The sequence below is a fragment of the Dipodomys spectabilis genome, unplaced genomic scaffold, assembly GCF_019054845.1.
Source record: "Dipodomys spectabilis isolate Male_0828 unplaced genomic scaffold, ASM1905484v1 ptg000416l, whole genome shotgun sequence".
In the NCBI taxonomy this organism is placed as follows: Eukaryota; Metazoa; Chordata; class Mammalia; order Rodentia; family Heteromyidae; genus Dipodomys; species Dipodomys spectabilis.
The window spans coordinates 1,953,838-1,981,356 of record NW_024871093.1 but is presented as its reverse complement, the minus strand read 5'-3'; the positions used below and the strand labels follow the sequence as shown (position 1 = coordinate 1,981,356).

General features: G+C 38.9%; 1 protein-coding gene across 2 annotated transcripts in view; it reads right to left on the bottom strand.

Annotated features, from left to right (window-relative positions):
• Mtmr3 (myotubularin related protein 3) overlaps positions 1 to 27,519 on the bottom strand; it is a 113,233-nt gene that overhangs the window by 32,406 nt on the left and 53,308 nt on the right. For both annotated transcript variants that reach the window (XM_042667627.1, XM_042667628.1), the window contains exons 3-7: positions 23,669 to 23,751; positions 16,923 to 17,012; positions 16,414 to 16,530; positions 7,778 to 7,860; positions 4,657 to 4,823 (exon numbers count right to left, since the gene is read on the bottom strand). In XM_042667627.1, the coding sequence (XP_042523561.1) occupies positions 4,657 to 4,823; positions 7,778 to 7,860; positions 16,414 to 16,530; positions 16,923 to 17,012; positions 23,669 to 23,671 (460 nt within the window). In that variant the 5' untranslated portion in view covers positions 23,672 to 23,751. The remainder of the gene's footprint in view (positions 1 to 4,656; positions 4,824 to 7,777; positions 7,861 to 16,413; positions 16,531 to 16,922; positions 17,013 to 23,668; positions 23,752 to 27,519) is intronic.

Genomic DNA, 27,519 nt, shown 5'->3' with positions numbered 1-27,519 from the left:
AGGTAAAGTAGCAGACCTATCCAAAGTCAGGAGAGGTAATTAGTATCCCTTCCTAATTTTCAACTATGTTAGAAAGAATAATTCTTTTTGGGCTGGGAAGGTGGCTCAGTGGTAGAGTGCTTGCCTTGCATGCATGAGGCCCTGGGTTCAATTCCTCAGCACCACATAAGCGAAAAAGCTGGAAGTGGCGCTGTGGCTCAAGTGGTAGAGCGCTAGCCTTGAGCTGAAGAATTGAGGGACAGTGCCCAGGCCCAGAGTTCAGGCCCCACAACCAGCAAAAAATAAAAAAAAGAATAATTCTTTTTATGTATCAAAGTCTTAGTAAACCCACTAGACTCACACTGTTTGAACTGCATTCAAGCCAATAGACAGAGACCACTGTATACCAAGCAATATTAAGACCAGAGCCATATGCTATTTATTGATAAACAAGAAATACTTAATGGACAGCACAGAGATGTCAGAGAGGTAGACATGATGCTAGTGAGCTAGTAGCTGAACTGATCACCACCTGTCAAGACTCTAGACTGAAACCCTAGCACAGAACCCACCAACAAGCTGGCTACAATGAAGTCAAAAACATGAAAGAAGCTTGGAACTGTTGAGTCTATAGCTTGTTTGAGTCTGTCATGGGACTAAATGTAGAGTCAAAAATTTAGCCAAGATGTACGCAGGTTTCACAAGGGAACTTCCATAACACTGTGAGACTTCTTTCAATACTGATTAAAATCTAGAGCTATGGCAACAGTATAGATGGCTTAACTGTGGCAGGCACAACAGCTAGACATCAAAATTTATATGAATGCCAAGGCAATGATATAATTTTCCAAGTTCCCTATCCTGATTCTTCCAGCCCTTAGACAGGCGAGGTAGAGAACCCGTAAGAGGCTTTATGAACTGCTGAAAGTCTCAGTCTGTGCCTGTGATCTCATGTACTGGGCAGAGTATACAAGTGCATCATCTGGAAATATCTCACATGTTGTTTCAACCTTATAAAGACATGGATGTCTGGTATGTTCATATTTTGGTTGAGTAATGCTGAAGTCACCAACACTCAACAACAGTGAGATAAAAGAACCAGGTTAACTTGTTTTAAAAAATACCACAAAGCCAGGTGCCCGGTGGCTCACACCTATAATCCTATCTACTCAGGAGGCTGAGATCTGGGGATCATGGTTCAAAGCCAGCCCCAGCAGGAAAGTCCGTGAGACTCTGATCTCCAAAAAACCATTAGAAAACTGGAAGTGGCACTGTAGCTCAAGCAGTAGAGCACTCGCCTTGAGCTGAAGAATAGTGCCCAAGCCAAGAGTTCAAGCCCCACACGACCGACAAAAAAAAAAAAAGAAAAAAAAAAAAAAAACCACAGTATTTGTTTTTAATAAAAAGCAAGCTTTTTCTTCTGTATTCCACAGTGGAAATATATAAAAGAAAAAAGCCATACATATATACATGGTCAAATCAAGTCACTAAAATAAGATTCCATATTAGCAGTAGCAGGTTTCCATTTGTTGTAGACTGTGTATTTTGGGAAAAAATAGAATACTGTTAGAGAATTTCCATTACCAATTATGATGGCATGACCTTGTACTTCTAAGATTTCAAAAGAGTTCTCATAAGCATATCACACAGGTCTCAAAAGTTTACTGAACTGACCTCTGCAGCATTAACAGATTTCAGGATATGCATATCACTTTGGAAAGAAGAGCACAAATAACCCCTTTGAAGAACAAGGAAAATAAACCATGTAAAGTGTTAATAGCTTGTCTGGTATTATTTTCACTTTATTAAAGCACAGATTTAAATTCCAATTTCTTAATTTCATGTATCTTCGTGTATTACAAGCAGATGAAAAGACAAAGAACATTGTGGATATCTTGGTGGCTGAAGACTACTAGCTATTATTATCAGGAAGTGAATGGCTTGGCTGAGGATGTAGCTCTGTGAACAGACTACTTTGCTTAACATGTACAAGGTTCTGGGCTCAAGTCCCAGAACCAAAAAAGGGAGAAAAAAAAGAAAGAAAGAAAAAGAAGAAGAAGAAAAAGAGGATCTTCTTTTTCTAAATACCCTAAGAGTTGACTCAAATCCAAAAGGACCAACTAAAATTATCAAGGGAATAAAGAAAGTCTGCAGGTGTGACAAAACAAGATAGAGAGCAAGCACTGTTGACTAAAAGCTAGCAACCAAAAATTGGAGAAGATCTTTTCAAGTTAGGGGTCTTAAACCACAAGTTGGGACTTTGGGTTTTTGTTTATTTATTTATAACCCAGGACCTTTTGCTTAGTAGGCAAGTGCTTTATCACAGGCTGTTTGTTCCTTTAGCCCTTTTTAAACTTCTGTTATATTTTAAGTCTTATATTTTTGTCTGGGGCCATCCTTAGCCTGCAATTCTCTTACCTATGGCCTCCTGCCTTGCTGGAATCACAGACCCTAAGATATCATGCCTGGCTTATTGGTTGAGATGGGGGGTGGGGAGGAAGGTGCGTCTCATTAACTTTTAGCCTAGTGGCTTTGGACAATAATCTTCCTAACCCCCAGCTCCCAAGTAGATGGGATTACAGGTGTGTACCACCAGGCCTGGCTTGTCTTCTGAGATAACACCTTGCTAACCTTGCCAAGGCTAACCTCAAACTATTATTTATCTCCTGTACCTTGGAGTATCAGGGATCACAATTTTGTGCCACCACAAGCAGCGTCAAATCACAATTCTTTCATAATATGATACAGCAAGATGCACTCCTCAATTCATTATTCTAGGAGATGGTTGAGACTAAAATTTTAATAAGAAGTAATGATAATAAGACACAACTCAGCAAATAATACATGTAAGATCTGTGTATCTCAATGCCTAGACAGAGGGAGTAAATTTGGATTCTGAGGTTTTCCTTAGGAGGGGTACACCTTTGTTTCATGCTTTGTGTTAACAGATTTCAAATGATTCTCAAAAACTGAGGACTAGTTTTAAATCCTACATTTGTTATTGACTAGCAGTGGGACTTGGCAACCTGTTTTATCTCCAGGCCTCCTTTTCTTTGGATCCTAAAAGAGATACTAGGCTGTCCTGTCTGACAAGATCAGGAAGACCAAATGCATATATTATATACTAAAGGGGGGAGGGAGGGGAAGGTATATATGAAATCATCTTTTAAAATAATTTTTTGTATAAGCACCTTAATTAAATAGAACAAGAATCTAAACCAAAAACTATCACCAATGATGGATCAGACAACAAAGAAATGACTAGTCAAGCTTTTATTATAAAACTGAAGACTTAATTTTTTAAAAAAATCCTGTAAGAGTCTTGAAAATGTTTACAACTTAGAAGACTTTTTGTTTCTAAGTCTGACACACTGTAAAGTCCATGCTGGAACAGCATAGTTTATTTATGGCAGCATAAAGTTTATTTAAAAAAAACCCACATGCAAAGGAACAGCATGATCTTGGTCAAAGCCATTTGAAAAAGAAAAAGACACTGAATGGGACAAAAAACTATGTAAGGAGTCAGAAAACTTGGGTTCTAGCCCAGACTCAGTATCTCTATATACATCCTTAAGGAAGATATTCAGCCTCTCTGGATCTGTTTCTCATTATGAGTTTAAAAGAGACAAAAGGTAATCTATGACTTGAATTTCTATGAGAGTAAAAGGTTATGCTGTATTACACTATTCCCTGTCCTCATGCGTGTATAACTGTTCTATCTCATGTTCTTTTTTTTTTTAAACCATCACAACCATGTTTATTGCAGCATTATTTACCATAGGTAAGATATGGTACCAACCCAGATGCCCCTCAGTAGATGAATGGATCAAGAAAATGGTGTGTGTGTGTGTGTGTGTGTGTGTGTGTGTGTGTGTGTGTGAATTCTATGCCTCCATCAGAAAGAATGATTTTGCCTCTTTGTTAGGAAATAGAAAGACTTGGAACAAATTATATTAAGTGAAATGGTGTGTGTGTGTGTGTGTGTGTGTGTGTGTGTGTGTGTGTGTGTGTGTGTGTGTGTGTGTGTGTGTGTGTGTGTGTGTGTGTGTGTGTGTGTGTGTGTGTGTGTGTGTGTGTGTGTGTGTGTGTGTGTGTGTGTGTGTATGTGAATTCTATGCCTCCATCAGAAAGAATGATTTTGCCTCTTTGTTAGGAAATAGAAAGACTTGGAACAAATTATATTAAGTGAAGTAATCCAGACCCAAAGAAACACAGGTGCCATGGTTTCCCTTGTTTGTAATGACTAGTACACGTCTAGGACAAGCAGAGAAGGTCAAAGGCTATGTACATATGACCACATGCTATCTCATGTTCTTTTCCCCATTCTCTAATCAGTGATCTCCTTGTTTAACCTTCAAAATCTTCTTAAAACTCACTTTAGACTTCCCAAACATGTACACAAAACTCATGACTTTCTTCCAATAGTCTTAGACAATACCTACATACCTTACTATAGTATTTAGCAATAGAATGAATGCCATGTCTAGTATTCTTACCTTCCCCTGGAAGAACGGAAATATCCTAGTAAGATTAGGAAAATAATGAGCACAGGCTGGGTGCTCCATAAAACATACTTTGATTAGATACACAATGCCAAGACATCCCACTTCATGTTAAAGCTTTGTCCAGAATAGCCTGCTAAGGCCTTGGCCGTTTTCATACTTTAGATAGGCTTACCTGGTCTGCACAAGTCTCCATGCTGCTCTTTTTCACTGGCATAGACCTCCATGCACCAAGCATGGTAGGCAAAAGAGAAGAGATCTTCTATTTTAGCTGGTGGTCGGATTGCATTGTTCAGTCTCTTAAGCCAATCTTGACATTGCTCAAAAGTTGAGAACTGACACCTTTGCCAAAACCAAACAAAAATAAAAGGAGACAGCTATTATGAAATTTTAGAAAGGCCACCACTTCATGAGTGCCTATGTATGATAAAGTGACAACTATGACAGATAAAGCCATCAGAAGTGGTCATTTTCAAGTTTACTACTATTTATCATAAAAACAAGTCCAACCAATTTTAGCCAGTTGTGCAAAATGTTAGTTGAGAATGTAGAAAACCTATCCTCTTTAAGACTGAGTAATAGGAATTATTAAAGTAAAACAGCAGCTTTCTCTTTTATGAATGAGATTTCATTCTCCTTTGGTTTTATGGTGTTCCTCTCAGAAATACGTTTAGAAAAACCCCTTTGGTTTCTTTATAACAGGCCAAGCTAATTTGTCTATTTAACAATTAGGATAACAATCTCTTCAGATCCAAAGTAAAATAGACTGAAACTTTCAGCAGTAACCACACAGAGAACAAAACAATTCTATTATCAATATATAAATTGAAGGGGTTAAAATAATTAGTGATTGGGCTGGGAAGGTGGCTCAGTGGTAGAGTGCTTGCCTTGCATGCATGAGGCCCTGGGTTCGATTCCTCAGCACCACATAAGCAAAAAGAAAAAAGCCAGAAGTGGCATTGTGGCTCAAGTGGTAGAGCGCTAACCTTGAGCTGAAGAGCTGAGGGACAGCGCCCAGGTCCAGAGTTCAGGCCCCACAACCAGACCCAAAAAAGAAAAAAAATAAAATAAAATAATTAGTGAAAACTGAGTCTTTGAACAAAATGATTCTTTGAGAATTTGAGTTCTTAAAAGTTTTTGAATGCAGTATTAAAAACTAAGAAATCAATAAGAAAAATTTAAGCTAATTTTTAAAACCATCAATGGTAGCCAGTATCAAAAATAATTCAAATCTCGGGGCTGGGAAGGTGGCTCAGTGGTAGAGTGCTTGCCTTGCAAGCCGGAGGCCCTGGGTTCGATTCCTCAGCACCACATAAGCAAAAAGAAAAAAGCCGGAAGTGGCGCAGTGGCTTGAGTGGTAGAGTGCTAGCCTTGGGCTGAAGAGCTGAGGGACAGCGCCCAGGCCCAGAGTTCAAGCCCCACGACCGGACCCCAAAAAAAAAAAATAATAATAATTCAAATCTCATAGACTAAAAAGAAACTTAAATATTTATCTTAAAACTAAAGAGGTAACCAGTCAATGATGGCTCACCTCTATAATACTAGCTGCTCAGGAGGCTGAGATCTGAAAACCACTGTTTGGAGGCAGCCTGAGTAGAAAAAGCCTTGCGATTCTAATCTCCACCTAACTAGCAAAAGCTGGAACTGGAGGTATAGCTCTAGTAGTAGAGTGCTAGCTATGAAACAGTGGAGCAAGAATGTGAGGCCATGAGTTTAAGCCCCAGTACACACACACACACACACACACACACACACACACGTACACGTACACACACATGTACACACACACACATACACACACACACACACACACACACCAAAATCATTAAAAGTCCCTTAAACATAAAAATTCCCCATTTCAAGATGGCTCATGAACAAGACAATATACCCTATTTTACTGGTACCTCAAATAAGTCAGAGATTAAAATTTTGAAAAATTAAGTTTCTAGAGCTACTAAGTTTACAAACATATTTCCAAGTATTATTTTGCATCTGTTAATATTAGAGCAGATAAAAATTTTCATTAGTGGATGCCAAAATTAAAAAGAAATTTTTATGAAAAGCAGATATCTGCAAGTTTTTAAAGTGCTTCCCATAGACTACTAGTTGCAAGGAAGAAAGTATAGAAATTATAGCAATCAGACCAGAATAGAGATTATAGAGATCTGACCAAAATAATCAAAATTCACCAATGAGGGACTATACATAGTACTACAATTAAGAAATACTGGGTAAACATAAAATGACTAACATTCTTTTAAAAGACTGTATCCTTCAAAATGTGAATGTTATAAAAGACAAACAAATGGATGTGGAAAATGTTCTAGAATAAGGAAGGCCACAGACTCATGTCAGTTATATGTACTGCCTGACCCAGACTCGACCCTGCAACTGAATAGGAGGAGAATGGTATAAAGGACATCATTAAGTTAATCAGTGAAAGTGAAAGAGGGATAGGAGACTGGATAAAAGTATTATCAGTGTAAAATTGTGAAGTTGATAATAACTCACAGTTATATAAGAAAATACTCCTAATCTTAGGAAAGCATATTATTTTGGAGTTAAAGAACCATGGTTATATAACTTTCTCTAATTGTTCAGAAAAAAAATCTCCATATCTGTCTTGTTTCTCTCTTCCTCTCACACACATCACATCACACCACACCACACCACAGCAAGTAAACTGGAGTAAAGTGTCAACAGGTGAATCTGGATAAATGGTATACTGGTGCACAATTTTGTGTGCACATGTACACATGCATGCCAGTCCTGGGGCTTAAACTCAAGGCCTAAGCACTGTCCCTAAGCTTTTCTGCTCAAGTACACTTGGCCACTCAAGCCACAGCTCCACTTCTAGCTTTTTAGGTAGTTAATTGGAGATAAGAGTATCATGGATTTTCCTGCCTGGGCTGGCTTTGAATCACAATCTTCAGATCTTAGCCTCCTGAATAGCTAAGATTACAGACAGGAGCCACCAGTGCTTGGATGATATACTATTTTTATTTTTGCACTTTTTGTAACAAATTACTTCCAAACAAGAATCAAAAAGCATCTATCAATGTAGTGAAAAACATGCTATAAACATAAAATAGTTCAGGTATCAACTACTCAGGTAACATTCCTAACAATATTGACCCTCAAAAGCTCTTTTGCTAGGTTAACAAACCACATTTCCATTCTTTATTTTCTTGCAGTGCTGGGGACTGAATCCAGGATGTTATGCATGTTGGGCAAGCATGCCACCACTGAGCTTAATGTGCTTATCACATTAAAAGCTGCACAAACACACCACATACCTGATAACTTTACAGTCTTTGCAAGTCAAATGAAGCTGAAATATATCACGGCATTCAACAGTTTCTATGAGCTGTAATGGAACCTGTAATTAGAAAGATGAAGTCCTCTTAGTCAAAACAGCATTGGCTTTGCAGTTCTTCAGTGTGCCCAACAAGAGTGATGAGAAAGACATACAGGGGAACAAAGTAAAGAGAACTACAAATTTAGCTGGGTCCATAGTATTCAAGTGATTTCCTCAAAAGTAATTAGGGCTTCCCTTTCCCTAAATCAATGGCCTCAAGTCAGTCATAGCCAAAGAGAATGAAGGAGAGGCACCACCTTTAGAAGAACAGGGAAAGCTACCTCTTTAACATCAAATTTACAAGCTAATCTCTCAAAGTACTGCTTTAAGATTCTAAGCAGGGCACTAGGGGCTCACATCTGTAATCTCAGCTACTCAGGGGACTGAGACCTGTAATCTCAGCTACTCAGGAGACTGAGACCTAAAGATTGTGGTTTAAAGCCAGCCCAGGCAGGAAAAGTCTGTGAGACTCTCCAACTAATCCCAGAAAAAGTGGGATGTGGTACTATGGCTCAAGTGGTAGAGTGATAGCCTTCAGCAAAGAAGGAATCGAGGGACAGCACCCAGGTCCAGAGTTTAAGCCTCAGGATTGCGGGGGGAGGGGGGGGGGGTTGTTTATAGTGGCTACTACTTAAAGGTATTAGAACATCAATCTTGTCTTGCCTACAGAAAAAAGCTAAGATCAGACTGCAAAATAGGACTCTTGCTTGTTGACTCTTTTTTTGTCCAAGACCAGGACTTGAACTTGGTATCTGATGCTTTTGCTCACTGGCCTGTGCTCTACCAAGTGAGCCACACCTCCAACCCCTACTTCTTGGCTCCCTCAAATAATAGAATAATTTTATGGCTTAGCATAAGCCTTTCAGAAAAGATCTTACTAGAAGTCTAAACTGCCTGAAGTTTACAAAGAAAAGATGACAGGATAGGTGCTGGGAAGGTGGCTCAGTGGCAGAGTGCTTGCCTTGCATGCATGAGGTCCTGGGTTCGTTTCCTCAGCACCACATAAGCAGAAAAAGCCGGAAGTGGTGCTGTGGCTCAAGTGGTAGAGCACTAGCCTTGAGTTGAAGAGCTGAGCAGGCCCCATGACCGGCAGAAAGAAAGAAAAAAGAAATGAGAGAGAGAGAGAAGATGACAGGACAATAGCTGTTGGTCAGGCTCTCTGTTCAGTAGAACAGACCTGCGGGTATCAAGTGGAAAGGAGAAGGTGTCAGATAGTGCTCAAAGAACCTAATACTGGTGAAGTCCAATTTGAATTAAAAGACATGTTCAAGATCCTTGTGTGCTAACTAGGGTTTGAACAAGCTACAGTGGTTCCCTCCCTGTCAATCTTATCAGCCCCAGATTCTACTGAGCACAGAATGCTTACAGTAGTGGATAGGGGATACAGAAGGAAGTCAAACAGGAGGGAAAGCATCTGAACAGGGTGGGTATCCTCAGGGTGACATGAGGATCCATCCCCAGCCCCTGAAATTATCCTGACTCAACCTTTGGTTTTAAAAAGCAATTTCTAAAATTTCAAGAGAAAAGCCTAGTAAATAAACAGATATACTCATTCCTTGGAAAAAGGATGGCTTACTTGTGTCTTGCATTCTATCAAGCCTAGCCAAAGTGTGGCTCTGGGAGTTGCAAGTAACATTCCAATAATTCCTGTTTAGCAATAAGAAAAGGGAGCCAGTCTCCTCCTTCAAGGCAGAACAGACAGAGAAACAAGAGTGCTCCCTACACAGTGTGGCTTCAAGTCAGCTGAGCCAGTTTCAGAACTGGCTTCCTGTAAACTCTTCCCCACCAATAAAGCTGCCAGAGCCAGCAGAGAACTCAGAACAAGGATGCAGGATCAAATAGAAGTCCATGTTAGAAGTCTGAAACAAAGAAACAGAAACTGGGACACAGATTAAAGAAGAGAAGAAAGCAAAATATTACTCAGATAAACGGGTGGGAGTTGCTGGGGTTTTTTTTGTTGTTGTTGTTTTTTACCTCAAGGCCAAAGCCTTCTTGCTACTAAATCTATAATCTACAAAAAAAAAAGAAAAGAAAAAAGAAAAAGAAAAAGAAAGAACTCCCTCACAATTTTAATAGGACTAGAAGAGAAAGACTAAGAAATCTTACCTGTATTCTGAGAAAAAAGTTTGGGGCTCATTGCTTTTGTTTAAGTCCTTATAAGGTGTTGTGAGAAACTATGGCTGATATAGCTAAAAAATCAAGAACTTATCCATCTAAGAAGGAAAACAAAAAGTCCTATCAGCAGGGATAAATTACAAAGGAGTAATGTGGAAATCAAGATAGGAGATTAGAAGAGGACATTGATTTGTCCTCAAGCTAGTCTTATTATAGGATTCTCTGTAATAGCCTCATTGCCCATCCCCTGATATACTCATACTAGTGACTGCCAGATTGGCAATTAAGAAGTCTCAGTTTCAAAAATCTTGCCAAAGCCGGGCACCGGTGGTTCACGCCTGTAATCCTAGCTACTAAGGAGGCTGAGATCTGAGGATCGCGGTTCAAAGCCAGCCCAGGCAGGAAAGTTCGGGAGACTCTTATCTCCAATAAACCATTAGAAAACTGGAAATGGCGGTGTGGCTCTAGCAGTAGAGCGCTCGCCTTAAGCTGAACAGCGCAGGGACAACGCCCAAGCCGAGAAGAGTTCAAGCCCCATGACCAACCAAAAAAAAAAAAAATTGCCAATTAGGATTTTGCCTGCTTCCTAGTTTCCTTGTGTGAAGTCTCCAGCCTTTGCTATGACATTGAACTCTGCTTTCTGAACTTCAGATGGTTACCTTTTAGGAAGTTTCATGCCAGGGCCTGAAAAGGGCCTTCAGTGGAGAAAGCCTTACAAATTCATTGTGAGGGGCTGCTCTCCCAGCAGTAAACCTGCATGCCACATATCCCTTCAATATCCTTCCCTTGAAGCTAGAAAAGATGAAAACCACTAATGCTGGACAGTGAGGTAAAAGATGATCAGCTTCCACGACCTTGCCGCAAATTCAAAGATCAGGTAAGTCCTACATCTCTGCTACTGGACCAGAGCCTAAGAACTTGTGCCTGAATGAGCTTCTAGAATAAAAAATTCCAGAGCATGCAAAATATCCATTACCTAAACTGTAATATACAATCTAATATACAATTTCTACATATTTTAACTTTTATTCTTAAGGAGGAACAAAATGGATCCTACATTTCAATCTGATTGGAGATTCTAGCATAAAAAACAACTTTTTATTTAAGTCACAGATATAGAAAACAGCAGATTTTAGTACTCACGCATATTGTCACAAGGCAAGTTGAATATGTAGCAAAAATAGGAACATACAAAAAAAAATACCTAGTTTTCTTTTGCTCAAGGACAGTGCTCTACCACTTGAGACACAGCTCCACTTCTGGCTTTTTTTGGTAGTTTATTGAAGATACGAGTCTTACAAACTTTCCATTATTTGTATTAGAATACAGTATCTCCTTTTACTTCTTTCTACCCAGTGGTCCCCTTTAATTCTCTATCCACAGATTGCCTTCTCTTCCTTCTAAAAAAAGGTGGGCAGGACTGTGTACCTTTTCCTCTTATACCCAACTAAAACTCAGGATGTTTTTTACTATGTTTCTCTACTTAGTATGTTTCTTACTATGTTTCTCTACTTAGTATGTTTCTATCTATGTTTCTCTACCTCATTAAGACCTATTCCATTTTTCTTGCTTTCTCAAGTTTCCTCTCATGTAGGGGGAAAAAATCTCTTGCCATTTCTATAAAGAACAATTCAAGTGCCAATTTCCTTGCTAGCCCAAGAAACACAGCCACTCAACTACAAGTGAGCAGCAAGACTAGGCGGGAAAACATGTCTAGCCTGGACTCCTTTCGCCATATATGATCTGCTTTTCTTCTCAATTCCCTTCTATTCTGTGTGAGCTATATTTTAGTTTTCTTTTGGTTTTCTTTCACAAATAAGTGGCTTCTCCATCAGGGATCTTCAAGAGGAAAAACAAATTTAATTTGAAAATTCCTTAGAGGCAATTTCATCTGTAGCAGAATAGTAGGAAATCTAAAATCACTTTAAGTCGTCCACAGCTCACTGACTCAGCGTCTCTTAGCAACTCATTTTCTGTTTGCTTCTTTATCTTCTACCTGCTAGGTTAATTCTATCACAATTTCCTATTATAAATTTCATCAAATTCATGCTCAAACAATGTATCAAACACAATCAGTGCTGTTAATCAAGTCTTCAAAAGGTGAAAAGTTATCATATAAGCACCAAAACTCATAAGAGCATCAATTCAAATAGCAGAAGAGTAGCTATTTTAATGGCCATGCATAGGCATCAAAGATCCAGTTTGTCATCATATTCTACTATATTTACTCACTCAAATCATTCTGTGTATGCATATATATGTGTGTACAACCAAATGGAGAAATGGGATAATTTTCACCTTTCTAAAAACACTCTCTATGTCTTGATGGGAAGTACTAATCTTATATACATATCTAAGGTGGAAATGGCATATCTGAGTGAAAATTAAGACATGTGGAGTCTAGGCCTGGGAAGGTGGCTCAGTGGTACAGTGCTTGTCTCGCATGCAGAAAAAGCCAGAAGTGGCACCGAGGCTCCAATGGTAGAGCACTAGCCTTGAGCTGAAGAGCTGAGGGACAGCGCTCAGGCCCAGAGTTCAGGCCCCACAACTGGACCAAAAAAAAAAAAAAGACATGTGGAGTCTAAAGTTCACATCTGTAATAAACTATGAGAGTTTAGGAACTAAATATTTTTATTTCAAAACCAGAGCAGGAAGATTGTCACAGATAAAAGGCAACACTGCTGTTGTTCACCTTAGATATAATACAAAGTATCCTTCTTGCACTGGTTTCTCAGGCCTCCCCTGATTCAGGAATGCTAGGCCAAAGAACATTAGATCTTAACAAAACCTCCTCTAGAACATGCAGAGTGAAGGTAGTTGTTAAACAAAGGGGAATGTGAAGAAATGGTAAGGAAAGGTATTCCCAGAAGCTGCATTAGAGGCCTTTGTCCTAACAGACCCTGGAGACCCAAATTCTAATGTCCTCTTAAATACTAACACTGATTATCTGACTTACTTCTGCTTAAAACTCAAAGTCTACATTTTTTGAAGGTCATTAAGGTTATTATTCCACAGCTTATGTAAAGTCTTTTCCCCACAAACTTCTCACAGCACACCAACTAGAACTTTGGTAAGAGGGAAGGGACTCATGCAGAAGAGACACAATTTGCTGATTTGCGAGTGAACAAACATCTGACATTCAAAACCAATTTATTCCAATCAAACACAAGTGCAGCATCCACCTAGGATTTCTCATGCTACTTACTGGGATTTCAGAAGGAGCAGATTGAGAAGCAGTCTATTGAATTACACAACAAAAAAATGTTTTAAATCCACTCGAACACTCATGACACATAATTTCTCTAACATTCAAAGAAATATACCTCTGTGTGTGTGTGTGTGTGTGTGTGTGTGTATATATATATATATATATATATATATAAAAATATAATTTGGAAAAATAAAAACTAGGAATAATTCATACTTCAAATACTACAAAATGAACTCTACTCAGTGGTTTTTTTACTCTAATAACTGAAAATTTGATGTTCAGTGAATGTGTGATTAATATTGTTTATGGTACCCAGGCTATAGATAAGATTTTACTCAATGTTCTGTGAAATTAAAAAAGAATATATGATATCAAGGGGCTATTTAAAATTTGATGGAGGAAAAAGAAAATCTTGATGGCAAGTGATTTTGTCATGTGCTAAATAATGTAAGGTGGGGTAGGCCACAGCATAGATAGCACATCTGGGTCCTACTGGTTTAAATGGGTTTGATTTAGATACAATAATCTTTAACAAGAGCCTTCCAATCACACATATTTTGCTAAAATGCTTACGTGCTGACAAAGTAAAAAGGGACAAAGAAGTACTACCACTAACTCTCTGATGTCCATCCAGGACCTGATGCAGGAAATTGCCTGCTGTAGCTTCAGGTTTCAGGCTCCTTACACTGTGGTGAGGTTAATGTAAGGGTAATGTACTGAAGTGGATAAATGTTCATCTCTCAATAGCAAACATCTGATGTCCTTGTGATGTCAAAAAAAAAAAGAACTTTTGCACAATTATTTTTTGTGAAAAATCCATTTCTTTGGACTTAAAAAGTGACTTGTCAGTTATAGGCCTTAGAAAGTTATAATACAAAAAAAATTTATATGAGAAAATGAATAAAAAAAAGTAAGAGCAGTGTTCAGTTTCCTTATGCATTGTATCTCCATCAGACTAGAAGATCAATAATTCTAGTAAATAATCTACTCATGCAGCAATTCCAAAAGACAAATGATGACCCAGGCCTATTCACATAGATAAGATTGTTTTAAAATAAATTTCAAATCCAGTAAGAGAGAATGTCTAATATCCATTTCTAATCCATATTAACTTCAATCACTTAATATTTTACTGAGTAGCATGGTGTCAAGAGATGACGTAGATTCTGAAGATGAAAAGTAATAAAAAATTACATCTACTAAATGTTGTAAAAGAGTGTTTAAAATACAGAAGAAGCGCAGTAAGTGTAATGAACCATCAGGGAGAGAGCTAAGACTGAGCAATAACTTCACAGAGGAAGTTACCCCCTGAATTAAGTTCTGACAGATGAAGAGAAGTTCCCTGGTCAGGAAAGGAATATATGTGAACTGTGAGGTATGGTTGGGCAGGTAGGCTAGTCCAGGTAGAGAAGAGGAAAAGCAGTCAGAAAAGCTGGCAGAAACCAAAGATCACAGCCTCACATCATGCTGAATGATTGATCTTAATTTTAGAAATAGTAGTATGCTATCACTTTAAGATAGTGAGGATGGGGCTGGGAAGGTGGCTCAGTGGTAGAGCGCTTGCCTTGCATGCATGAGGCCCTGGGTTCGATTCCTCAGCACCACATAAGCAAAAAGAAAAAAGCCGGAAGTGGCGCTGTGGCTCAAGGGGTAGAGCGCTAGCCTTGAGCTGAAGAGCTGAGGGACAGCGCCCAGGCCCAGTGTTCTGGCCCCTCGACCGGACCCAAAAAAAAAAAAAAGATAGTGAGGACATGATTCCAACTGACACTATTCCCAAACAAATCTAAAATTTGCTATTGAAATAATTAGTCAAAAATCAATAAGCTGGTAAGTAGGCAATGATAAGGGAAAATGCAACTAGGTGAAACTACCATTCTCACATGCAATAAAATAATCCATTGGTTCCAGCCATTTTAACACTGAAAGAACACAAAATTAAATTTGATAGTTTTAGTAGTGGAGGCATGGCTCAAAAGGTAGAGTGACAGCAACGAGCAAAAATGCTGAGCAAGTTTTCAAAGCTCTGTATACAAGCCCCAATACTGGCAAAATTAATCAAAATATGTATGTGTGTTTTATTTAATCACTTAATTCCACAGTAAATGGTGTGTAATTTTTTGCTGCTGACATGTTAGTCCCCATCCTTTCCCCTGCTTATCATCACCATTCAATCCAAATGGAGCCCTCTAAACAAAATGCTACATAGCATAAAAGTTCAACACTTCCTCTTTCCTTGTTGAATTTGGTGTACAGCTTTCACTAGTGGAAAGAAAAGAGATTAAGAGAATGATCATAACCTAAATCTGGAAGTCAGAAAGAACTTAGGTCAAAATGGCGCCTGGACATAAATGCTTATCTACAAAGAATAAATAATAAATGCCAATTACTAAAAAATGGCAGCCATGACCCTTTTATAACTCAAAGAATGCAACTTGAGGTGTTAGGTTATTTTTTGGACTAGTGAGTAAATGAATAAAATTTAGATTTAAAAGAATACCAAAATGAACCCTAAAGCACGTATTCTGAATAGAGGTATGCATAATCCTGAGCTCTTAAGGTGTCATAATACACTTGTCTGAGCTAGTACTCAAGTGCAAAAAGCACAATACTGGCAAGTAAAAAAGGAAGAACTCACTGAATTGGTGGAAGTTCATGAACTCCTGGGCCTTTATTACATTTGTTTAGGACCACTAAATGATAGCAGTGCACTGCCAACAGCCAGTTCATTAAGAGAACCCTCATAACTAAAAAAAAGGATGAATTCATTTTTGAAAATTGAGAGGTTTCCTTTTTGTTCAAAAACATTATGCAAATAAATACCATACTTAACATCTATATTTATACCATTTAGGAGCCATTAGAGTAACTGTAGCCTACAATAAAGTCTGCAGTGAGCTCCAAGAACATCTCATCATTTGATATTAAGGACTGGGAACTGAAACATCTGGTAACTATGAAAGATTGGGGAGAAAAAAGCCCATTCAGCATTTGTACCTATATAAAGCTCAAACAAATTATCCAGTATTAACTGAGTAATGGATACCTCAGCTGACAACTAAATAAATCATTTTAAGTAAACTGTAAGAGTGTGTTACTAATGTCTCGAGTGCAAAATTGAGAAAAACAAGAGTACACGATGCTTTCACACACCCAATCCTATATGGTTCTTTCCTCTTTGGGCACATTACCACGCTTTCCAACTTCCTTTTCTGTCTACCTTAAAGGAAGAACAATTGGTAATCACTTACATTAACAAGAGACTCCTTGAACTTGATGTGAAGTCTGTAATTAGAAAGAGCAATGATGGCATCCTCGGCACGGCCCACATACTCAGTGCTCTCTCCATGAAGTTCAAGGAAAGGAACCTTGAAAATGGAAGGAGAAACCTTTCAAAGTTCTGAAGCGGTAAAGCCAAGTCTTCAAACACAGATCAAGTGAATGAATGCATGCTAAAGCACAGTACATAAGTAAGGAACCCCAAGAGGATGGTTTGATATACACCCAACTCAAATATAATTAATTCAAATTATGGATTACCAAAGGAATGACTAGATGGCCATATCTAAACAAAGGGTTCTTAGGAAATAAGTCTTGCTAAATGAGAGGTGTTTTCCAGTTTGCATTGTTATGTGTATGGTTGAAGAAAAAAAATACATAATGTATTATTTCAGTTCATCAAAACACATAATGCATTACTTCAATTATATCATTACTATGAAAAACATACATTACATAATCAAAAGTGGCCTATAATCACCTGAAGATTCTCATCCTCCCGAATCAGCTGCTTCCTTGGAAAGATCTGATTGGCCTGGATGCACTCAAGGCTGTGCCCAGTCTCTTCGTCCTGGAAAAAACCAAAAATCTTTAAATATTTCCACTTTTATGACATATATTCTTACATAATTATGAGTCTAATAACTGCTGTAGAACAAGGAGAAAAGAGCTGGGAAAGTGTCTCAGTGATAGAGTGCTTGCCTTGCATGCATGAAGCCCTGGGTTCGATTCCTCAGTATCAAATAAACAGAAAAAAGCCGGAAGTGGCGCTGTGGCTCAAGTGGAAGAGCGCTAGCCTTGAGCTGAAGAGCTGAGGGACAGCACCCAGGCCCAGAGTTCAGGTCCCACAACCAACCAAAAAACAACAACAAAAACAAGCAAACAAACAAAAAAAGAACAAGGAGAAAAGTTCAAGGGGGAAAAAAACAATCATCCTCTAAAAGTGCTTTATGCAATGTATATAACCAGAGTTCAGGCCCTAGTACCAGGAGGGAGAGAGGGAGAAAGGGAGAGAGGGAAAGAGAGGAAAAAGGGAGAGAAGGGGAGAAAGGGAGAGAGAGAGAGAGAGGGAGAGAGGGAGGGAGAGGGAGAGAGAGAGTGTGTGTGTGTGTTTAAACACCAAGTGCTTCTATTTAATAATAGAAACTATAGAAAGCTGTGCATGGTAACTCACACTTGTAATCCTAGCTACTGTGGAGGGAGATATCAAGAGGTTCATGGCTTGACACCAGCCAGACAAAAAGCCGGTGAGACTAAATCTCAACAAACAAGTTGTGCATAATGGTTCACAACTGTAATCCCAGCTAGCATGAAGTATAGTAGAATGTAGGCCCAGGTTGGCCTGCAAACAAAAAGTACTGGAGGCATGGTTCAAGTAGTAGAGCATATGCATAGCAAAGGCAAGGCCATAAGCTCAAATCCTAGTACTGCCAAAAAGAAGAGAAAAAGAAAATAGAGAATGCTGACAATTTGTTCTTCTCATGAACTAATAGGAATAGGTAGGAAATGCTATAAAACATTGAGGGAGTGCTTTTAAAAGTTCTTACATAGAAGTACACTTTAAACATTCTCAGCAGCACTTAACTAGCTTTTTAACTCACATAAATGTGTAAGTCCTAAACTTTTACTGTCTTTAAGAATAGTTTACAGAGGTACTCATTATTTCTTAAGTAATTTCCTGACCCAGTTTTCTGCTGACACTTTTAACAGCTCAAAATGTAAATAATGTGTCAAGCTTTTAAAAGTAGGGGTTGGGAAGAGAGGGAGAGAAAGACATGAGAGCTAGAGAGGCTACTTAGCTATTCATTCTTGCTAGGACACTAACTTGGATACTAATCTAGTTCAATGAATGTAACAAAAACTGAAAATGGAATAAGATGATTTCATTCCATGTAACAAAAACTGAAATAAGATGATTTCATTCCATTTTACTGATGATTAAACGAACAAGACAACAGTGTACTTATTTTTCACAGTCAAATCAAATTTTCTTTTTAAAAATAAGATTTTGTCAGTTAGGTGCTTGTGGTTCATGCCTACAATCCTTAGCTCCTCAGGAGGCTGAGATCTAAGGTACATTGTTCAAACCAGCCTGGGCAAAAAAGTCCATAAACTTTTTTTTTTTTTCCAGTTGTGGGGCCTGAACTCTGGGCCTGGGCGCTGTCCCTCAGCTCTTCAGCTCAAGGCTAGCACTCTACCACTTGAGCCACAGCGCCACTTCCGGCTTTTTTCTTTTTGCTTATGTGGTGCTGAGGAATCAAACCCAGGGCCTCATGCATGCAAGGCAAGCGCTCTACCACTGAGCCACCTTCCCAGCCCCGCAAAAGTCCATAAACTCTTATCTCCAATTAACTACCAAAAAACAGGAAAAGGAAGTGAAGCTCAAGTCGTAGATTGCCAGCTAAGAGCAGAAAAAGTGACAGGCAGCACCAACACACACAAGATTTTTGTTTCAACTATCATTACCTGTAAGGTTTCAGATAAACAAACAAACAATTTTCCCTTGTGCATAAAAATGCATTCAATCTCACTCACACAAGATTTTTGTTTCAACTGTCATTACCTGTAAGGTTTCAGATAAACAAACAATTTTCCCTTGTGCATAAAAATAAATTTAATCTTTTGAGATTGAATGCAACATTAGAACCAGCTATATGCATTGGACTTTGTAAAAGAGTAACTCCAAAAACACTGCTCAGCTAACGATTTGGCAGCTGAATTAATTCCCTAAATTTATTACAATTTTTGTGAGTTTTACAAAGTATAAAGTTTTGGTCTTACAAGAGGTTTGGAAACAAACTTCTAGGTGCTAAAAAGTAATTAATTAGTATACTACTTTGTGGAATTCCTTCTATTACTGAGGAATACGGGTATTATGAAATCTGGCGGTTCTTAGTCTTTACCAAACTCCATAAACTCAGGAGGATCACCTGTGATCACTTTTCCAACCAAGTCTGAAAAGGATGGATCAGCTACAGTTACAGGCTGGCTAAACTATCAAGAGTTCAGTACCTACTGCAGAAGGGAAGTTGACATTGCAGATAAACATTTAAGATACAAGGGGAGAATTAATCCAATTAAGTAAATTTATATATTCATGTTCACAAATGTAAAAATGAAAACAATTACCAGTCTTATTGCCAATTCCATTCACTATTCTTAAGATATGCATTAGGAGCCATCAAAAGCATACTTCCCTTGATATAATTGTTGGAATTTGTGTCAAAATAATCCAAAGCAATAGAAAGCAAGGATCAGATCAAACAAGAGTAACCATGAACTGATTACTACAGCTGAGTACTGTTTTCCTTTCACAGAATTAATATATGGAAAACAACATAAAAACATGTTTTCCCAATACCTAACCTCTCAAAGATAGGCTTAACCCTTTAAAAATTTTTTTCAGTGATGGTACTGAGGGCTTGAACTCAGGGTATGGGGCTCTCTACCACTTGAGAACACCTCTAGTTCCTCATTTAAGATCTTTTCTTTTGTGCCAGTCCTGGGGCTTAGACTTAGGGCCTGGGTGATATTCTTAGCTTTCCTGCTCAAGGCTGATGCTCTATTACTTGAGCCACAGCGCCATTCCCAGCTTCTTTTTTTTTTTTTGCAAGCCCTGGGGCTTAAACTCAGGGCCTAGGCACTGTCCCTGAGCCTCTCTATGCTCAAGGCTAGCACTCTACCAGTTGAGTCACAGCATCACTTCCAGCTTATTCTGCTTATGTGGTACTGAGGAACTGAACTCAGGGCTTCATGCATGCTAGGCAAGCACTCTACCACTAAGCCACATTACCAGCCCCCAATTCCAGCTTTTTCTGAGTTTTTTGGAGATATGTCTCATGATCTTTTCTGTCAGGTCTGGCTTTGGAACTACAATCCTCAAATTTCAGCCTCCTGAGTATCAAGGAGGCATGAGTCACTGGCTCTATTTAAGATCTTTTAAGAGTAGAAAAAACAGGAAATGGGAGCTGGGAAGGTGGCTCAGTGGTAGAGTGCTTGCCTTGCATGCATGAGGCCCTGGGTTCAATTCCTCAGCACCACATAAGCAGAAAAAACCAGAAGTGGTGCTATGGCTCAAATGGTAGACTGCTAGCCTTGAGTATAGTAGCTTAGGGACAATGCCCAAGCCAGTTGAGTTCAAGCCTAAGATAGGCTCATTAAAAACAACAACAACAGGTGGGGGGGGGAGGGGATGGGAAGGGAAACAAAGGAGGAGGCAACAATGCTTGATAAGAAATGTACTCATTACCTTGTTACCTTGCCCATGCAATTGTAACCCTTCTGTACGGTATTTTCACAATAAGAAAAAAAGAAAAAACAACAACAAAAAACCCCCCAACAAAACAGAAAATTCAATGCTCAAAAATTTTCTATAAAAAACTAAGGACTAGGGGCTGGGAAGGTGGCTCAGTGGTAGAGTGCTTGCCTTGCATGCATGAGGCCCTCGGTTTGATTCCTCAGCACCACATAAGCAGAAAAAGCAGGAAGTAGGGCTGAGGCTCAGGTGGTAGAGCGCTGGTCTACAGCTGAAGAGCTGGGGGACAGCGCCCAGGCCCAGAGTTCAGGCCCCACAACCAACAACAAAAAATAATCATACCATTAAAAAAAAAAAAAAACTAAGGATTAAGATCTACAATCTAAATGGTATAATATGGTACATACTTAAGTGAATTGATGCCTCAACAACTTGCAATATATTTCAATCAGGAATAATCAACATTATAATATAAAAATAAAACCAGGAATCCAATGAATAAACATGAGAAAATGTTCAATTTGTTGTGTGAAAAAAGCAAAACAGAAGCTTAATTATGTTATTCTGACTACTTAAAACATACACATATGGACTAGACAGAAAAGAATACATACACCATGAGGTCTGGTGGAAGAATTCTAAATGAGATTCTTTTTAATTGCTACAATGCTGCTTTATGAGAAATTGGGGAGAAGGATAAAGATGTTATAGCCATACTGTTTCCCAACTATTATACACAGAATCATCTCAGTGTGTCTGCAACTCAGAGCAGAGAGCATACCAGAGAGATGGTTTGCCAAGCACCACAGAGAGGAGACCCTAGCAGTACCAGGAAAAGGACCATGCTGCTACTGGCTGTGTGGCATCAAATGAAGGACAAACCCTTGGCTCAGAACAGTGCTGCTTTCATAAGCCCATCATTTGCTATTCATTAGCACTGGCATGCAGACCATATAAATACTAGGCAAGCACATTTTCAATTCATTAAAAATTGGGAAACCAATAAAATATCCTCTAGAGAAATAACAGTAAAATTTAGTCAGTGTTTGGGTACAGGATAAATCAAAAAGCTTTAATGCCCATAAACTAAGAAACATTGGTCCACCTTCAGGCAGGAGCAGTTAACCTTCTCCTCCTTTTAATATGACATTTCTGCACAACTAAGTTTTTCTGTTTTGTTTTACTGTTTTTAATTTTGAAAAGCATTTTCCACATAGGTCTCTAATGCAGCTTGAAATTAACAGAGTCCTTTGAATTCCTCCCTTGTGCACCAGCATGAAAGTTTGAATCTAGGAAATATCACAAGGTAGAAACAGGAACAATATTACAGAGAATAGTTTTGTTTTTTTTTTCTTTTAAGCCTTCAAGCACTGTTTATGTGTCCTCAGAACTGATTAAAATGCCACTGTCAGGGCTGGGAAGGTGGCTCAGTGCTAGAGTGTTTGCCTTGAATGCATGAGGCCTGGGTTCGATTCCTCAGCACCACATAAGCAGAAAAAAGCTGGAAGTGGCACTATGGCTCAAGTGGTAGAGCGCTAGCCTTGAGCTGAAGAGTGCCCAGGCCCAGAATTCAGGTCCCATGACCGACCCAAAAAAAAAAGCGACTGTATTGTTGTTCCTTCTCCTCTGTATATACTAGCCCCTAAACGGCCTTAGCAGTCACTAGAATGTTATTATAAAGTTCTTTTTAGTCAGAGATGGAGGCAGGGATGTAATAAGCTGCTTCAAGTACAATGGAATCAAAATACTATCTTCAAGAAATCTAATAGGAAAGATAGGAATGGCTGCTACTCTGAAAGGTAAATCATAGACTGCACTTTGTAAGTTAATAAATATACTAATTAGCTCAATTTGTCCATTCTATAAATATATACATATTACACAATTCTGTCAATTAAAAAAATTAGGAATGTGTAAGTGGTTACACCTCACAATTCTTCTATGTATAAATACAAAAAAAAAAAAAAAAGGCCATGAAACTCTTATCTCCAATAAACCACTCAGAAAACTAGAAGTGGCACTGTAGCTCAAGTGGTAGAGCGCTCGCCTTGAGCTGAAGAGCTGAGGGACAGTGCCCAGGCCCAGAGTTCAAGCCCCATAACCAACCAAAAAAAAAAAACTTTTTTGAAGGCAGAGCATTGTATATGCAAAGCATTTGCTGCACCACTAACTACAACACCAGCCCAGCCTTCTTGAAAATGATTAAAAAAAAAAAAACAAACCTGAACCAAGAACCACATGTCTTAATATTAATTCCATTTGGTAGTTAATTTAAAATGTGACATAGTATATCAGGTCTCAGGAACTCACTCCTACAATGCTAGTGACTAAGGAGGCTAAGATCTGAGGATCACCATTCAAAGACAACTTGGCTGGAAAGTCCATGAGATTCTTTTTTTATTTTTAAATGTTGGTGATGGGGCTGAACTCTGGGCCTGGGCACTGTCCCTCAGCTTTTCAGCTCAAGGCTAGCGCCACTTGAGCCACAGAACCACTTCCCACTTTTTTCTGCTTATATAGTGCTGAGGAATCGAACCCAGGGCCTCATGCATGTGAGGCAAGCACTCTACCTCTGAGCCAACTTCCCAGCCCTCCATGAGATTCTTAGCTCCAATTAACTACCAAAAAAGTTGGGAACAGAGCTATGGCTCAAGTGGTAGAACACTAGCCTTGAGCACAAAAGCTCAAGGACAACACCCAGGCCCTGAGTTCAAGGGCAGGCATATGTGTGCACCCTCTCCACCCTCCCCCCCCCAAAAAAAAAAAACCATCATATTATCTAGCTCACAAATTCAAGTGAACAGAAATGAAACTACTCTGTACACTGGAGTAGTAATCCATCATTACAACTACCAAATAAACAATGGGTGGAAGCAAAGAAGGTTCTAGGAAAAGGAAATTTAACTGTGGACCTTACTTGTGTTCGCAAAATTGCTAGTGCAACTCCAATTTTCTTACTTCCTTGTACTTACCATGACAGGAGGCCCAGATTAGGAGGAGATATCCCCTTCCCTTCTTCAGTGTCTGAAGGCTCTTCTTTTTCTTATGCTGAGATCTTTTATTTAAGAAAGAAAAAAACAAAAGGGCAAAATTGGCAACAATTCTCCCCTAATTGGCCATAACCTAATTAAAAGGATTGCGTATATGAACCTGAAAACCTCACCAGAGTCAGCCAAGAAAAAGTTTAAGAATATTACCTTACTAATTCTCACTAATCAGTTCTAACCTTGATAATGTCTTTGTAAAAATCCTCCTGACCTTAATCAGTTCTTCTTCTTTTTTAAATTATTTAACTGTAAGAAAATTAGCCAGTGAACCCAAGCCCAGAGTAACTGGAGGGGCCAAGCAAGGTGCAGAAAATCCAAAGAAGGCAGACGACACCGTGAGCTCCAAGACAGTGAGAACCAGGCGCCCGCGACGGTGAAGATGTGTAGCAGACATTGAAGATACAGTGAAGAGTCGGATTAGTGCTCAGATCTTCCACCGTCATTGTAAGAGTGAATTCTGTAAATAATAGTATCAGTGGGGGGGGGGGGGGGGGGGGGACAAATTTAAGAATCTCCTGGGTTTGACCTGTTTTCAAAGCCCTGTGTCATGAAAGAGAGTATGGAGGGACCTCATTAATGAAAGTGTAAAATTTGGGGGTGGGTGGATACAACATGGTCCTTCGTGTTCTAGAATAAAGACCTACAGGTCATTGCCAAAAAGAAAGAAAGAAAAGAAAGAAAGAAAAGAAAGAAAGAAAGAAAGAAAGAAAGAAAGAAAGAAAGAAAGAAAGAAAGAAAGAAAGAAAGAAAGAAAGAAAGAAAGAAAGAAAGAAAGAAAGAAAGAAAGAAAGAAAGAAAGAAAGAAAGAAAGAAAGAAAGAAAATTAGCTAGAAAATTGCATAGTTCCAAACAAACTATAATTAAAAAAAACCAGGACTAATTTCCTAACATCTTTTATCTTCCAAATAATGTTTATTTGTCAAACTCAACCTTTCCTGGCAAAAATTAGGATATATGGGGTCTTGCCATGTTTAATATTCCATAAAACACAAGTGACTTTTTGAAAAGTCTTTTAAGTAGTTGTATAAAAGGGCTTCAATTCAACAAATTAGTTTATAAGCACAATGCATCTTGATCAATGTCATCCCTTTAACTATTACTGTTTTTTTTGTTGTTTTTTGGGGGAGTCAGTCATGGGGCTTGAACTCTGCACCTGGACACTGTCCCTCAGCTCTTTGGCTCAGGCTAGTACTCTACCACTTGAGGCATAGCACCACTTTTGGTTTTCTGGTGGTTCATTGGAGATAAGAGTTTCACGGACTTTCCTGCCCAGGCTGGCTTTGAAACCATGATCCTTAGATCTCAGCCTCCTGAGTAGCTAGGATTACAGGCATAAGCTACTGGCGTACAGCTAGAACTGTTTTTTGTTTTTTTGGCTTTTTTTAAAATAACCAATTCTAACATTCCTATGATAGTAGCATAAAAATAGGTCCATAAAGGTTACAAAATACTGATGAAAATTAAAGCAATCATAAAATCAACCTGCAACTCCTTTTCTTGTATGTTTTAAAGGGTAAGAGACACACCTGGCTTCTAGTGGCTCATGCCTATGATCCTATGAGGAGGCTGAGATCTGAGAATTGTGGTTTAAAATAGCCTTAGCAGGAAAGTTCATGATACTTTCACCAATTAAACACACACACACACACACACACACACACACACACACACACACACGTGCGCGCACCTCGAAAGTAGAGCTTTGGCTCAAGTGTTAAAGAGTAAAAAGTCTCAAGGAAAGTACCCAGGACCTGAGTTCAAGCCTCAGAGGAGTGCCACCAAAAAATAAAATAAAAAAGATCCAGGTGGCAGGATCACAACTGTAATCCTAGCTTACTCAGAAGGCTGAGATCTGGAGATTGTGGCTTGAAGACAAACCATTCAGTACAACTAAATCTGCAACCAATCTGAATTAGGCAGCTGCAAGGTTCCTTTTACAAGTAACGAAGAATATATATGAACTCATGCTTGGGAAATATTTAGAAGCAAAATGCAGTACCTCATTTGCAAATCCTGTAACTCACTGTGGTAGTTAATCAAAAGGAGGAAGCCTGGTGCTAGTAGCTAGAAATCCTAGCTACATTTGCAAATCCTGTAACTCACTGTGGTAGTTAATCAAAAGGAGGAAGCCTGGTGCTAGTAGCTAGAAATCCTAGCTACTCAGGAAGCTGAGATCTGAAAATTGTGGTTCAAAGCCAGTCAGGGCAGAAAAGTCCATGAGGCTCTTATCTCCAATTAATCAACAGAAAACCAGAAGTGGAGCTGTAACTCAAAGTGCTAACCTTGAACCAAACTGCTCAGAAGAGCACCCTGGCTCTGCGTCAAGCCACACAACTGACAAAAAGGAGAAGAAACCGAGCATTACTATTAATTATTAGCTCAACATGTCTCAATTTTTTTATTGTTATAACATGATATATGTTCTTAGTAAGAAATTTTAAAAATACAAGTGTGAAAAGTAAACAAGAGCTTCTTAGAATGCTGGTGAGAAAGTAAAATGTGCTGCCTCTGGAAAATTGCCAGGCAGTTTCTCAAATGATAAAAGTTACCCATTAGATGAAAGAATTCATGGCTAACTTATCTACACAATAAAGATATGTTCACATAAGAACATATGTATCTATTTATAACAACACTATCTACAAAAAAAAGCTTCTTTTAAAAAAGGAAATTCAAAATAACATGCTACTGGGAAAGCACAGATGGGGAAATCATAATTCAATGCCAGCCCAAACCTAACCACTGCCCTGCTGCTCCTCCCCACCCCAACCCCCCAAAAAGAAAACTGCAAGACTCCATCTCAACCAATGGCTGGACACAGTGACCCACACTTGTCATACTCAGACATGAGGAAGCACAAACAGGAAGATCACAGTCCAGGTCGGGTGCTAGTGGCTCATGCCTGTAATCCTAGTTACATAGGAGGCTGAGAGCTGAGCATCACGGTTCAAAGCCAGTCTGGGCCGTAAAGTCCAGACTCTTCTCTCCAATAAACCACCAGAAAACTGGAAGTGGCACTGTGGCTCAGGTGGTAGAGTGCTAGCCTTGAGCTGAAGAGCTGAAAGGCAGAGCCCAGGCCACATGCAAAGCCCCACAACTGACCAAAAAAAAAGTTCACAGTCCAGGCCAGCATAGTCATAAAATAAGATCCTATCTCAAAAAATAGCACAAGGAAGACTGAGTTCAAACCCCAGTAACATTTTTTTTTAATGTGGCTTAGTGGTAGAGTACTTGCCTAGCATGCATGAAGCCCTGGGTTCGATTGTCAATACCACATAAACAGAAAAGGCCAGAAATGGCACTGTGGCTCAAGTGCTAGCCTTGAGCAGAGAAAGGCACAGAGACAGTGCCCAGGCCCTGAATTCAAGACCCAGGACTGACAATAATAATAATAATAATAATAATAATAACAATAACAAACAGACGGCTCAAATAGCAAGCACAAAACCTGGAGTTCAAACCCCAGTACGGTCCATCCCCTCAATCCCTTCCCCACCAAAAAGAAAAAGAGTAATCAAGAATGTATTTTGAACAAGCAATGGCTGTGCACACAGATGAGCTGAAGTCCTGATTTTTATCATATATAGATTATGTATTCCTGATTAGAAATGCATAAGATCAAAAGTAATTTACATTTAAGTTTTTCAGATTTGGGGACTAGGGATGTTCAACCTGTATTAACTATGACCCCCAAGAGCAAATCATGCTACTTTTTTAGTCTCAGTTTTATCTGTAAAACAAGGAGAAAAATAACTGCTGCATCAAAGAGTTGTAAG